Here is a 13,985-nt window from a genome sequence, read left to right on the forward strand (position 1 = left end):
GAGTGTTGAGACTGAAATTCTTTTTTGACCATGTCCTCTGAGAATTCTGCTACTTCGGGGGTTTCAGGAAGTCAAAATGGAGTGAGTGGGGGAATGGACATAAGTTTTCCCATGGCTGTAATTCCCTTTAATGGACTAAACTATCTTGAATTAGGGGAATAAAATTCTACATCACTGCTAGGGGAAAAATAGGATATATTAATGGGAAAGTGAAAGAACCCAAGAATGGATGTTCTGAATATGATAGGTGGAACCAAGAAAATAATATGGTAATGTCATGGCTCTTGGTTTCCATGCTGCCACAAGTAAGAAAGACATTCATGTGGGCAGAAACGGCTTGTGAAATATGGGAACAAGAAAAATCTATTTATTCAGAGCAAAGGCACTATGCCAAGATATATCAACTGCAAACTGAATCCTCTACTTGCAAGCAAGGGGAGAGGAGTCTCGCAGTGTACTACTCAGATCTGACATCAATCTGGAAAGAATTGGATCACTATCAAAATGTGAATTGGAAATGTGATGAAGATGCAAAGGCATACAAGTCACTTGTCTCTCAGCAACGGGTATTTGCTTTTCTTTTGGGGTTGAATCCTTCATATGAGTCTATTAGAGTAAAGATCTTGGGAAGTAAAGACTTGCCATCAATTCAGGAGGTTTATGCCTTAGTCCAGTTAGAAGAGATTAGAAGAAGTGTGATGAATCATGCAGAGGGGAAGACGGTTTCCCTAGCTATCCAATGAAGTACAAATTATAATGTTAGAGGCTCCTTTAAGAAGGGTGATTCTCAGAAGAGAGTGGATGACAAGAGTAAACTTTGGTGCACTCACTGTCAGAAGACAAGACACACCAGAGATACATGTTGAAACTTCCATGGGAAACCTAAATGAGCATAGGAATTGAGTAAGAAGTCAATAACTAATAAGGGTAAGAAACCAATCCAGCAAAATCAGAAAAAGTATAACTCAGCTAATATGGCATCTCAAGAGAGTAGTCCCATGGTAACTCAGGAAAGGAACCTTAGTTCTGACCCTAAGGAAGAGATTATCAACTCCTTTTGTGACCATTTGAAGTTATATGGTAGGACTCTTCGCCAGATGGATTCTGGTCCTACTCCTACCTCCTTTGCGTCTACATCAAGTAACACTGCCATTGCTTTCCATGTGTCATCTCATACATCTAATTCCCCTTGGATAATTGACTCTGGAACCTCAAACCACATGACTATTAAGTCAAATTTATTTCAGGCATATAACCTCCTCTCTGGGAGAGATAAGGTGAGACTAGCTGATGGTTCATTCTCCACCATAGCCGGCCAAGGAACCACATTTCTCCCACTTGGCCTTACCCTCTCTAATGTGTTGCATGTTTCTAAATTGCCTATAAATTTGCTCTCCATTAGCAGTATTACTCACTCATTGAATTGTTCAGTTACTTTCTTTTCATCTTCATGTGTGTTTCAAGATTTGGCCTCGGAGAAGACAATTGGTAAAGGAAGCATGGTGGATGGTCTCTACGTGTTGGAGAATAAAGCTGGTCTTGTGGTTATAGAGTCCTTGATTTCCTCCAGTGAGAGTCAAGCCTACTTATGGCACAGTCGTCTTGGTCATCTTTCTTTTGAGTCATTAAAAAGTTATGTTTCCAGAATTACTTAAGTCTTTGTCAATTAATAAGTTGCAGTGTTAGACATGTCAACTGAGCAAACATTGTAGAAGTTCTTTTCCTTTAAGAAATAAAATATCTGAATTTTCGTTTCATATTGTTTATTCTGATGTTTGGGGCCCTATTACTTTACCTATTGAGGTTGGACATAAGTACTTCATTACTTTGATTGATAACTACTCTAGATATACTTGGGTTTACCCTATGCGATCTAGAGATGAAGTGCCCAAAATTGTGAAAGACTTTCAATGCATGGTTTTCACTCAGTTCCAAACTGAAATTCATATTTTCCAGTCGGACAATGCAAAAGAATACTTCCATAGTGACCTCACGAAGTTCTTTGCTTCGTGTGGACCTCTTCATTGAAGCTCTTGTGCTAGTACACCCTGAAAGCTGAAATGCTAAAGCCGAAGTAGCAGAAGAGAGAAGAAGAGCAAGAGGTGCTGAGAATGTCGAACTGAACTACCCAGTCAACAGTACTGTTATTTATAGTACGTTACAGTACAATGTTACAGGAAATGTCTAGAATGCCCCTGATTAGTGATGGGACACCCAGACTACTTAAAACAGCAAATAAACTTAGGCCCATTAACACAGGCCCAGTACATAACAACTAAAACACAAATACAAACTAATAAGGACACTTACCATCAATACATAAAACCCTTCAACCTAACACTCCCCCTTAAGCTAAGCATGGATGTCAATCATGTTTAGCTTGCCAAAAAGGTCCTTGAATTTTGCTGCAGCCAGCCCTTTGGTCAGTACATCTGTAATTTGCATCTCAGATGGAGTATAAGAAATGCAGAGTTCTCCTGAGACTACTCTCTCCCTAACAAAATGTCGATCAATCTCAATATGTTTTGTCATGTCATGTTGCACAGGGTTATTTGCAATGTTGATGGCCGCCTTGTTGTCACAATACAGTCTGAGAGGGCCCTCAGCTTTAATGCCAAGCTCATTTAGAAGAGTCCTAAGCCATAGGAGTTCAGCAACCCCGTGAGCCATAGCTCCATATTCAGCTTCCGCACTTGATCTAGTAACAACATTCTGCTTCTTACTCCACCATGTAACCAGGTTCCCTCCCACAAATGTACAATATCCTGAGGTTGATTTTATGTCCCCAACAAAACCAGCCCAATCTGCATCAGTATAAGCTTCAATATCAATTTTATTATTTTTCTTGAATAGAATTCCCTTTCCTGGGCAAGTCTTCAAGTACCTGAGAATCCTTTCAACTGCTTTCATATGAGGGATCTTTGGAGAGTGCATGAACTAACTAACAGCATGCACAACATAAGCAATATCTGGTCGAGTGAGAGATAAATATATCAGCTTCCCTACCAACTTTTGGTATCTCTCTCTGTCATGGTAGTCCTCCCCCACTGATTCTTGTAGGCCATGATTCTGTTCTATCGAAGTATCTACTGATCTACACCCTATCATGCCTGTCTCCTCAAGGAGGTCAAGAACATACTTCCTCTGACATATGTAGATCCCCTCTCTTGACCTGGCAACTTCAATCCCAAGAAAATATCTTAAATGGCCCAAGTCTTTGATCTCAAATTCAGAAGCTAAAAACTCCTTCAATCTTTTGATCTCATCCAAGTCATTCCCGGTAATCACCATATCATCCACATAAACAATGAGTGTTGTAAGGTTGCTACCCTGTCTCCTTATGAATAGAGTATGGTCTGCACCACTTTGAGTGTACCCTACTTTCTTCATGGCCCCACAAAACCTCTCAAACCATGCATGAGGAGACTGCTTCAAGCCATATAATGCTTTCCTCAGTTTTCACACCTTTCCATCGAAGTCATAGCCTGGTGGAGGTTCCATAAATACTTCTTCATGAAGGTCACCATTTAGGAAGGAATTCTTCACATCCAGCTGATGAAGTTCCCATGAAAAATTTGCTGCCAATGACAATAGAACCCGAATTATGTTGAGCTTTGCTACTGGGGCAAAGGTTTCTTTGTAGTCAATCCCTTCTTTCTGAGTAAACCCCTTTGACACAAGCATGGCCTTGTACCTTTCAATGGACCCGTCCTCCCTATGCTTTACAGTAAACACCCATTTGCACCAACAGTGCTCTTCCCCTCTAGTAGATCCACTAATTCCCAAGTTCTTGCCTTCATTAGGGCTTTCATTTCTTCATTCATAGCTTCTTTCCACCTTGGATCAGACACAGCCTCTGAGTACCTAGAAGGAACATGTATAGAGGAAAGAGCAGACACAAAAGAGTGATAGGCTAGAGATAAATGTGAGTAAGAAACAAAATCAGCAATGGGATGCAGAGTGATACAAGAACGGATAGGCTTACGGAGAGCAATAGGAAGATCCAAATCAGAAATATGAATGTTGGAATTACCTTGGATTGCAGAAACAGATTGATCCGGATCCAACTGGTTGTTGTCATGAGTTTGAGGGCTCTTTTTCCTTCTGTTGTAGGTGAGTCATATCTCTTTCTGTTGCCTACTGGAGCCTTCAGGGACATCTGTAGTATCAGGAGAAGTTACCAGCACAGTGGGAGCCTCAGCCTCACTACGTTGACCCGGTATGCCACAACTAGGAGAAGATAGGGGAACAAAAAAAGAGGGAGAATGAGAATCCTCTTCCATCCCACTAGTCTCCCCCTGAAGAGGATTCTGAGAAGACTGAAAGTAGGGTTGAGACTCAAAGAAGACCACATCTCTAGTAACATACTTTCTCTTGGATACAGGATCATAACACTTGTAGCCCTTTTGTGTAAGAGAATACCCCAAAAATATTCCTTTTGTAGCCCGAGGATCCAGCTTAGTCTTCTTTGGATCCTTCATATGTATGAAACATATACAGCCAAAGACCCGTGGAGGAAGAGAGAAGTCTGGAAGAATAGAACACAGAACAGAGAAAGGGGTTTTCATACCCAACACCTTAGATGGCATCCGATTTATCAGATATAATGCAGTAAGAACAGCTTGAGAACAGTATTGCTTGGGAACCTTGTGCTGGAATAGTAAGGCTCGAGCTGTCTCCAATAGATGTCTATTCTTGCGCTCAACAACCCCATTCTGCTGAGGGGTATTAGCACAGGATAATTAATGTAACATGCCAGCATCTTCCATGAATGAGTTCAAGGATTTTTCAAAATACTCAGCTATCTAACCAGAATTGCTTAATCTTCTTATCAAATTGTGTTTCAATCATTTTGCAAAATGCCATAGTTATCCGTGGCACTTCATCTCGTCCTTTTAACAGGTAGATCCATGTGCATCAAAAGGAGCTTGAATTTCATTACTGGAAATTGGATAAACATTTCTACATTGTTTTGACATCTGACGTACTTCACAGACTAAACTCTAACTTGAAATTCCCTTAAACAATTCTGCAAACAACATTTCTAATGAAGAGAAAGGCAAATGACCTAGCCTAGCATGCCACAGATGCAACCTAGCTATTGACTCCACACTCTCCGGACTACTAGCAGCAGATGCTTGTAAGGCTGAACGGATGTCTGCATCAAAATAGTAGAGACCCCCATACTCATAACCGCTCCCAATCGTTCTCCTCGTCAATCTGTCTTGAAAGACACAATGAGTAGGAAAAAAGGTTATACTACAGTTCAAATTTTTTGTAAGTTTTGAAACAGACAAAAGATTTGAGGTGAGACTGGGAACATGTAGGACTGATTTAAGAGAGAGGTCCTTGCTTAGGTCAACCACCCCTTTTCCAGAGATGGTGGAGAAAGACCCGTCAGCAACTCTCATCTTATCCTGACCAGACAACAGTTGATATGAAGAGAATAAGGAGGACATATGTGTCATGTGGTCAGTTGCACCAGAATCAATAACCCAAGAAGTAAAGTCAATAGAACTAGTTGCACTAAAGGCAGAGACTGTACTTGATCTGGCAAGAGAGGAAGAAGCAAAAGAATTACTCCTTAGAGGGGCTAAAGCCCGGCTAAGGACCTCTACCTCACTAGCAGTGAAGCCCAAGGCACCGGCTCTAGAGGAATCAGCATCCTGCCCCATAGGAGGAGAAGACACTGTTGGTATATTCTGTGAGTTGTCACCATTGTTGCTAGTGACAAGATTACCACTTGCTGCATGACCCTTCTGTTGTTTCTTGTCCTTTCTCAATGCAACTGGCTTCAGGTGAGGATACAGGACCCAACACTTTTCTTTTACATGTCTCTCACCACCACAATGAGTACACTTGAGGTGCTTCTTGTCTGGATGTCTGTTTCCCTTAGTAGAAACCAGGGCTGAATGTTCTCCAAATTGTTCAGTTGGTTAAGTCTGAGAGTCAACTTGCATCTCCTTTCTCCTGACTTCTTCATTTCTCACCAGATAATAAACATGGTGTAGCTCGGGCAATTCATCTCTCCCCATAATTTGAGACCTTATACCCTCTTACACTGGGTCCAGTCCAGCCAAGAACTTGAAGGCTCTGCTCTCTTCAATCTACTTATCATGTCTCTCATTGTCCTTGGCATTTTCCCAATCCAATATCAAGTGATGATCAAGTTCTTCCCAAAGACCTTCCAGAGTTGCAAAGTATGTTGCAACTACCATATCACCTTGCCTTAACGCAGCAATGTCTTGATTCAATCTGTAGATTCTAGCATGTTTTTCTTCTGTCCATAGGTCTTAGACACCTTTTCCCAAATCTTGGCTGCTATAGGAAAGTGATGAACAGTCCTGGCAATCCGAGGAGTCATAGAGGCAAGCAACCAGGACATAACTGTGGCATTCTCCTTGTGCCACACAGCATACTCTGCACTGCCAACCTCAGGTTCCTTCTTGCTCCCATCTAGGTAGCTTATGAGATCACGGGAAGTAATAAAAAGCATTGCGGAGACGAACCACTCCCTGAAGTTATATTCATCCAGCAGCACACTTGTAACCTACAAGCTGTGCAGATTAGGGTTTTCCAGGTTTGAAGACCTTGCAGCATGTCTGTTATCCCTAGAAGAAACCTCTCCGAATATTGAAGACATCTTGACTGCAGCCTCTGTGTTGATGACACTGATTAAGACTAGGCGAAGCAGTTCTGAAGCAATTCTGAAGCAGGTTCTGACTAGCCAAAGTGATCACTACAGGTTCTGAAGCAGCTCTGAAGCAGGTTCTAACTAGCCGAAGTGATCACAACAGGTTCTGAAGTAGGTTCTGACTAGCCGAAGTGATCACAGCAGGTTCTGACAGCTCACAACACAGTTTCAGACTTGCCAAGACTGTCATAGTTCTGAAGCAGTTCAGTTACAGCAGCAAATGAGGTGTTCTGGGCTGGTAACCGACCTGAAACTGAGGGCTCTCCACTACTGTGCTATGCAGACTCCACTTGAGCTTCGAGTACTACGACTGTAAAGAGAATTCCCCTCCTTATGGCCAATACTGGGACTACTGAAATCAGTCCTCAACTAGGTCTGTCCTATACATACCTCTCTTAGCAGCCGAATAGCTGCTAACTACTAGAAACAGTCTAGTAGGACATCAGCTTCTGGGTCTTACTTCCCTTGCGCCCTACTACCAAGGGAAACCCTAGGTTCGAATCTTGTGTTGTTCTCCTACAACCTTAGGGTTTCACAGCAGCAACCCAGATAAAATAAAAAATAAAAAATAAAAATAAAAATAAAAGAAGAAAGACAGCATGAGAGAGGAGATGGCGTCGGCTGTAACCAGGAAGGTGCTCAATGCTCTGATACCATGAAAGTTGAAATGCTGTAGCTGAAGTAGTAGAAGAGAGAAGAAGAGCAAGAGGTGCTGAGAATGTCGAACTGAACTACCCAGTCGACAGTACTGTTATTTATAGTACATTACAGTACAATGTTATTAGAAATGTCAGGAATGCCCCTGATTAGTGATGGGACACCCAGACTACTTAAAACAGCAAATAAACCTAGGCCCATTAACACAGGCCCAATACATAACAACTAAAACACAAATACAGACTAATAAGGACACTTAGCAGCTGAACCATCAATACATAAAACCCTTCAACCTAACACACCCCAGTAAAACGGTGTTGCTAAAAGGAAAAACCGTCACCTTCTCGAAGTAGCTCGTGGTTTATTACTCCATATGAATGTTCCGAAATGCTTTTGGATGGATGTTGTTCTGTGTGCTACATGCATCATCAATTGTATGCCATCTCGGTTACTAGAGTATAAGGCCCCACATCAACTTTTGTTTCCTACAGCTCTGTTGTCCCCCATTCCAATGTGTGTTGTTGGGTGTCGTTGTTTCATTCATGCCTTGTCCCCTACTCACGGTAAACTTGATCCTCGTGTTATTCCCCGTGTTTTCCTTGGTTACCCTTTATCTCAAAAGGGTTATCGTTGCTATGATCCCACCTCACGCAAGTACTATGCCTCTGTAGATGTATCCTTCTTTGAGAGTCAACTTTTCATCTTGGTTTCTCTAGAAATTGATGCATTGCACAAAAATGGCACTTGGAAGTTGGTGGATCTTCCTGAAGGTAAGGAACCAGTGGGATGCAAGTGGGTATTCACAGTGAAGCATAAGGCTAATGGAACTATTGAAAGGTACAAGGCTAGATTGGTGGCAAAAGATTTTACACAGGTATATGGAGTAGACTATGCAGAGAGTCAGAGACATTTGCTCCAGTAGCCAAGATGAACTCTATTAGGATTCTTCTCTCATTGGCAGTAAATCTTGACTGAGAACTTCACCAATTGGACATTAAGAATGCTTTTTTGAAATTTGACTTAGAAGAGGAAGTGTATATGACTCAACCTCGAGGTTTTTGTGCCAAAGGTAGTGAGCAAAAGGTGTGCAGGTTAAAAAAAAATCTTTATATGGGTTGAAACAATCACCTCGGGCCTAGTTTAGTAAGTTCCAGTTAGCAGTTCAGTAGATGGGGTTCAAACAATGCCAGTCAGACCACACTTTATTTGTGAAGAAAGGTGAAGGGAAAAATGTAGCTTTAATTGTGTATGCGGATGACATAGTGATCACGGGAGACTGGGAGGCTGAAATACAGAAACTGAAAAAATTCTTAACCATTCAATTTGAGGTAAAAGATTTAGGATCCTTACATTATTTCCTTGGAATTGAAGTTGCCCGCTCTCAAAAGCGCATCGTTATTTCTCAACAAAAATATGTACTAGATCTACTAGAAGACACAGGCAAACTAGAGGATGAAACCAATTGACTCACCAATTAAGCCTAACCATCAGTTGGGAGACAGTTAGGGGGAGTACTTGAAAGATGTGAAGAAGTTTCAGAGACTTGTAGGGAAACTCTTATATTTGTCTATGACCAGGCCTGATATTATTTATGCAATGGGTGTCCTTAGTCAGTTCATGCACAACCCTAGGACAACTCACTTTGAAGTTGCAAAGAGGATCCTAAGATACCTCAAGAAGTTTTCAGGAGATGGTTTGCTATTCCAGAAACATAGACATTTAAAGGTGGAAGTATATACTAATGCTGATTGGGTAGGGGCAGTCGATGACCGAAAGTCTACTAGTGGGTATTGTACCTTTATAGGAGGAAACTTGGTCACCTGGAGAAGTAAGAAGCAAAGTGTGGTGGCTAGATCCAGTGCTGAAGCAGAATACAGAGCTATGTCTCATGGAGTTGCTGAAATCATGTGGATAAGAAGAACTAGGTTTTGCAATTAACAACCCTATGTCACTCTATTATGACAATAAAACTGCTATGAACATTGCTGCTAATCCAGTCCTCCGTGATAGAATGAAACACATTGAAGTGGACAAGCATTTCATTAGAGAAAAACTCGTGAGTAGAGAAGTGTGCACTCCATATGTCAACTCAGAATAACAACTTGTAGACATCTTCACCAAGGGTCTTCATCATGTGCGGCATAATGATTTGTGTGACAAGTTGGGCATGATTGACATCTATGCCCCAACTTGAGGGGGAGTGTTGAAATAGTTTATTTTATTTCTTGTTTATTATTTTTTGTCTTGTTAGGGTCTGATTGGTAGGTTTAAAGTCTTTTTTATTTGCTGTTATTGTACTTTATTTAGAGCAGGGGCACAAGGGTCTTTTTCCCTTTTATTTTAGTCACCCTATAAATATTAATTGAATTTGGTGCCGCCAGAACTATTCCATTGTCACCAATCTCTCTTCTTCCTCTCTTCCCTTCTCTCACTCTTATTTCTAGTCGACTTTCAAGAAATTTATCCACTAAAAAACAAAGCAATAAGCCATTATCAAGTGGCCCTTAAAACTTAAGTCATATGGGTGGGACCCACCATTAGACAGGTCCAACATAAGAGATCACCAAAGAGAGAGAGAGAGAGAGATAGGTATACAGTCAATTGTATTCATTAAAGAGCAATAACTTCCCATTTATTGAAAAGAGATAGAGAAGACAGTACAAGGAGAATAGTAATTTCTGACAAAACAGGAATATTACAAGTTCTATCACTCCCTGGGCCTGGTGACCCATCCAAAAGTATCCAATACGTCACATTATCATTCCACCAGATGAAGTGATGATCACCTAGGTGGAGTCACTGAAAGGTGATGGTCATATCTCCTCATATATGTGCTACTAGTCCAATTATGCTTGCAATGCATGAGAACTTTATCTTGAAAATGCCACAAAAAATGGAATTGTGATAAAAGATCATTAACACTTAAGCAACTCACAGCAGCAAATAAGAAAGCAGTGATCTAGACATACATGTTCATGGAAAACAGATCCGTCTGGAGCAATCACGGATTCTTCAATACATCCCTCAGCACTAAGCATATGCAGTTGGTGAATTGCATCACGGATGCCAAGTTTACACTTTAGTATCTGCTTCTTTGCTCTTTGTAGTTCCTTTTCTGGTTTAATCTTTTCCCGGCTGTAAAGAAATTTTGTAATAGAATTAAAATTTTCACTCTATACATAAAAGATGAGATTAGAAATTGGGCCTCTATTTCACTGTAGAAACTTCTGTCAAAATAAGCAGGTTATCATCTTCCACTGCTCCCTAATGAACAATAAATCCAAGAGAGGCTGAAATTGTATCAATATTAAAAAATAAAAATAACAGCCAGATAGATTTTCGTTTTTTTTTCCTTTTCTGCTGAAGCTTCTTCATTCAAAGTTTTTCTTATTGTTTTACCTACCTCTTCTTCTCTTATAAATAAGAATTTAATCTTTTGAATGATTACAGTTTCAGTAGTATAAGATCCATATATTTGTCAATGATTTTGGTTCATAACTCCTAGGTAATGAAACCTGGATTTCAATCTTGACCTTTTACAAGTCAAGTTTCAAGGAAAATTACATATTTTGTGGTTGCATATCACGTCTCTTTGGCTAGATATTAAGAGCTGATAAGAGAATTTAAGTAGAGAAATTTTATCTAATGATACCATGCTTTCATTTTTTTCAGTATCCAGAGCTGATAAGAGAAATTGAGTAATTTTATCTAATGATACCATGCTTTCGGTTCTTTCAGTATCCAGAAACATGATCAGGTATCACGATATTTAATCATTTGCTAGAAAAAAACAGGTGTTCTCTGGGAACGCATTTTGATTAGATCCTAAACCCAATCTTTTACCTTCTGGGGAAATCTAAAGATCAAAGTTTTCTAAGAGAGGTTTTTTTTATCAATGTTTTCTAAGAGAGATTCCAAGAAGATGATTAAGACGTCAAAGATATTCTGTCGATTGAGACTCCCAAGCTGCGGGAAAAAAAAAAGTCAACTCAAATGCAGGAATTTGGGATTTTGGATTGCTTTCCAAGGAAAAGTACCCAAGGGGAAGAGGCTGTATAACTTCACTTAGCATTTCCGTATGAAATGCAAGAAATGGTCTCCCAACAACAGACATGGTGTCAGGTAAACTAACATGGAAAAACACTAATAAACTAGCATGTCAATATGATCAAGCTAAATTAGTAATCTTCCCCAAACTAGATCTGTGTGAACCATTTCTACTGTGTTTCCCAAAAGAAATAAACTGTCGCCACGATTGCGCGCACCAGATAATGCAAATGTTTGATCGAGTTTTTAGCATAAATTTTTCCTAGATATGGCTCATGTTCAGAAATTCCAGACTCTCACCACTAGCATAAATCTCTTGCTATGAAAATCCAGACTTAACTACATGATTGTCTTCTTTAAATGATAATGCCTATTATAAGATTATCCATACCTCTGTCCTTTCCAACCTTCCCCAGAGTAAGCATCAATTAGGTTCTGCTCCAGCTTCATTTTAATCAACAGGTACCTCGTTCTTCTTTGCAAGCGAGATGCCTCATCTTGCTCTCCATTTTCCTTCCTCCTCTTCCGCTTTCTCCTCTTGTGAATTTTCTGAGTTGTGAAATCTTTATCATCACTCTTTTCATGCCCTCTACAGCCAACAGTCGATGGCTTCCTATCTAAAGCCTTCGAGGTAGACGGCTTCTCAGAGGAATTTCTGTCAGAACCTTTGTGCACAGTTTTTCTTTTTATTGGTTTTCCATCCATACGGTTATCCCTGGCTCCGTCACCTGGAAATTCTGTTATCCTTCTTCTTGAATGAGCCGAACCAATTCCCTTCATAATCAGTCACAGGGAGAGAGAGAGAGAGAGAGAGAGAGAGAGAGAGAGATCTTAGAGCTTTCAAAGCTTCAAACTGCTAACATCTCGCACTGAAAATTGCGTCAGTACAAGTGTTTTCAACTGATGCCGTCAGATTCAGGTCACCGGTTTCCGCATTTCGTCAACCTAACGGTCAGTATCCACACTCTTCCTCAGTCAATGTGGCCATTATAAGTGTAAGCTGCAATTTGTTATTTGCATCAACCAAACAATAAGAAACAAAAAAAAAAAAAAAACTAGAAACTGCAATAACTCAGTCAAGAAACAAGTAGGTTGATAGCAACACGACTAATCAATCATACATCAAAGTAAACTAATCAAGATCTAAAATTGATAATGAAGGATAAACTTCTGCAATTAAACCAAGTCTGAAATGAACTACGGAAGATTGGAATTATGAAATTCAAAAAATCAGAAGTGCAGGAGAAGGAAATTGCCCCAAAAGGGTAATAAAAGAATAAAATTGAATGCGGTGGATTTAACGGATACAAATAATGTAAGTGATAAGAAATAAAGTTTACCTTGGTTAGTGAATAAAAATGGCAGAAATTCAAACACAGATTATAGAGACTTATAATAAACAGGGATATCAAATGGTACAGAAAATAAATTTGAAATGCCACATGGTGCCAATCAAGGCAACTGATTTTAAACAAAAAGATGGAAGATACAGAGTATAAAGGGCTGCCAATGGACCAGATATTGGTCCAACCAGATTCGGTCCAACATATAATGGACCAGGTCCAATCTAATAGGATAAATATATTGAACTGGAATGATTGAATTCAATGTCTTATTGAACTGTCCAACCTCTTCAAATTGCATCCAACCCAAAACTGGTCCATTAATACCCCTATTCTTATATTTTGTCAAGAGATGGGATATTGGTTCAATCCAGCCTAATATAAATCCATTACAGATGGATCAGGTCCGATCCAATCCAATAAATATACTTTGGACCATTAAGTCTGGACTAGTCCAATTCAATTTGTTTTATGAGATCATCTAATCCGTTCAAATTGGTTTTAATTTGGACGAATTCAACCCAAACCTGGTTCATTGGCACCTTAGTACAAATGTCATATAGGATTCTCAATTGAGCTAAAAGAGAATCTAACAACAAGAAGTAGATGGTATTAAAAGGGGACAAAGATATCCAAAAATATAAATATACAATTTTGAAGAGTGGACACAAAGATATAAACCCAAGTCTGTGTTTGGTTTGATATACTAAGGGCCTGTTTATTTGCTTTGAAGTTTTACATCTGAAAGTGTAATAACTACATTAAAAGGTATATTGGTATTGGTGAACTTTTCTTTCCTTTGAACTCTAAATGTAGAGAATGTTGTTCTGAATTCTGAATTCTGAAACTATCAATTATCTATTTTGACCCCATATATGAGAGTTTTTGTTTGTCTTTATGGGGTATCATTGAAAAACAAAAAGTTGTATGATTGTACATTAAGAGATAAGAGGAAATGAACAACTAACTTTCTCTTAAAGTTAAAAGATTCTTCTTAAGATATAAGAGTTAAAAGGAAACAAACAGGCCCTAAGATGCATTTTTGAGAATCTATTAGGTTGTGTTTGGTTTGATAGAAAATAAGATTGAAAAAGGAAATTAAGAGAGGTCCTAGAGGAATTTCGCAAATTTTGTTAAGAATTTTCCTTCAACATTCTATTTATCTCTTATTTTCTATCAAACCAAATATAGCCTAGAAAAGTTGTGGAATTATTTATATTAATCGATGGATCATATATATAATA

The 13,985-nt window shown here is 39.4% G+C and overlaps 1 protein-coding gene across 3 annotated transcripts in view; it reads right to left on the reverse strand.

The window, feature by feature from the left end:
• PRHA (pathogenesis related homeodomain protein A) overlaps positions 1–12,867 on the reverse strand; it is a 64,616-nt gene extending 51,749 nt beyond the window's left edge. Inside the window, exons 1-3 of one of the 3 annotated variants that reach the window (XM_088956587.1) lie at positions 12,739–12,867; positions 11,790–12,398; positions 10,321–10,486 (exon numbers count right to left, since the gene is read on the reverse strand). In XM_088956587.1, coding sequence (XP_088812713.1) covers positions 10,321–10,486; positions 11,790–12,178 — 555 coding nt within the window. In that variant the 5' untranslated portion in view covers positions 12,179–12,398; positions 12,739–12,867. Of the gene's footprint in view, positions 1–10,320; positions 10,487–11,789; positions 12,687–12,738 lie in introns of those variants that run through there. The other 2 variants (XM_088956588.1, XM_088956589.1) reach the window with 2 other exon arrangements.
• Positions 12,868–13,985: the final 1,118 nt, after the last annotated feature.

The sequence above is a fragment of the Nelumbo lutea genome, chromosome 8 (assembly GCF_056320005.1).
Source record: "Nelumbo lutea isolate HS-2025 chromosome 8, American lotus-T2T, whole genome shotgun sequence".
Classification (NCBI taxonomy): domain Eukaryota; kingdom Viridiplantae; phylum Streptophyta; class Magnoliopsida; order Proteales; family Nelumbonaceae; genus Nelumbo; species Nelumbo lutea.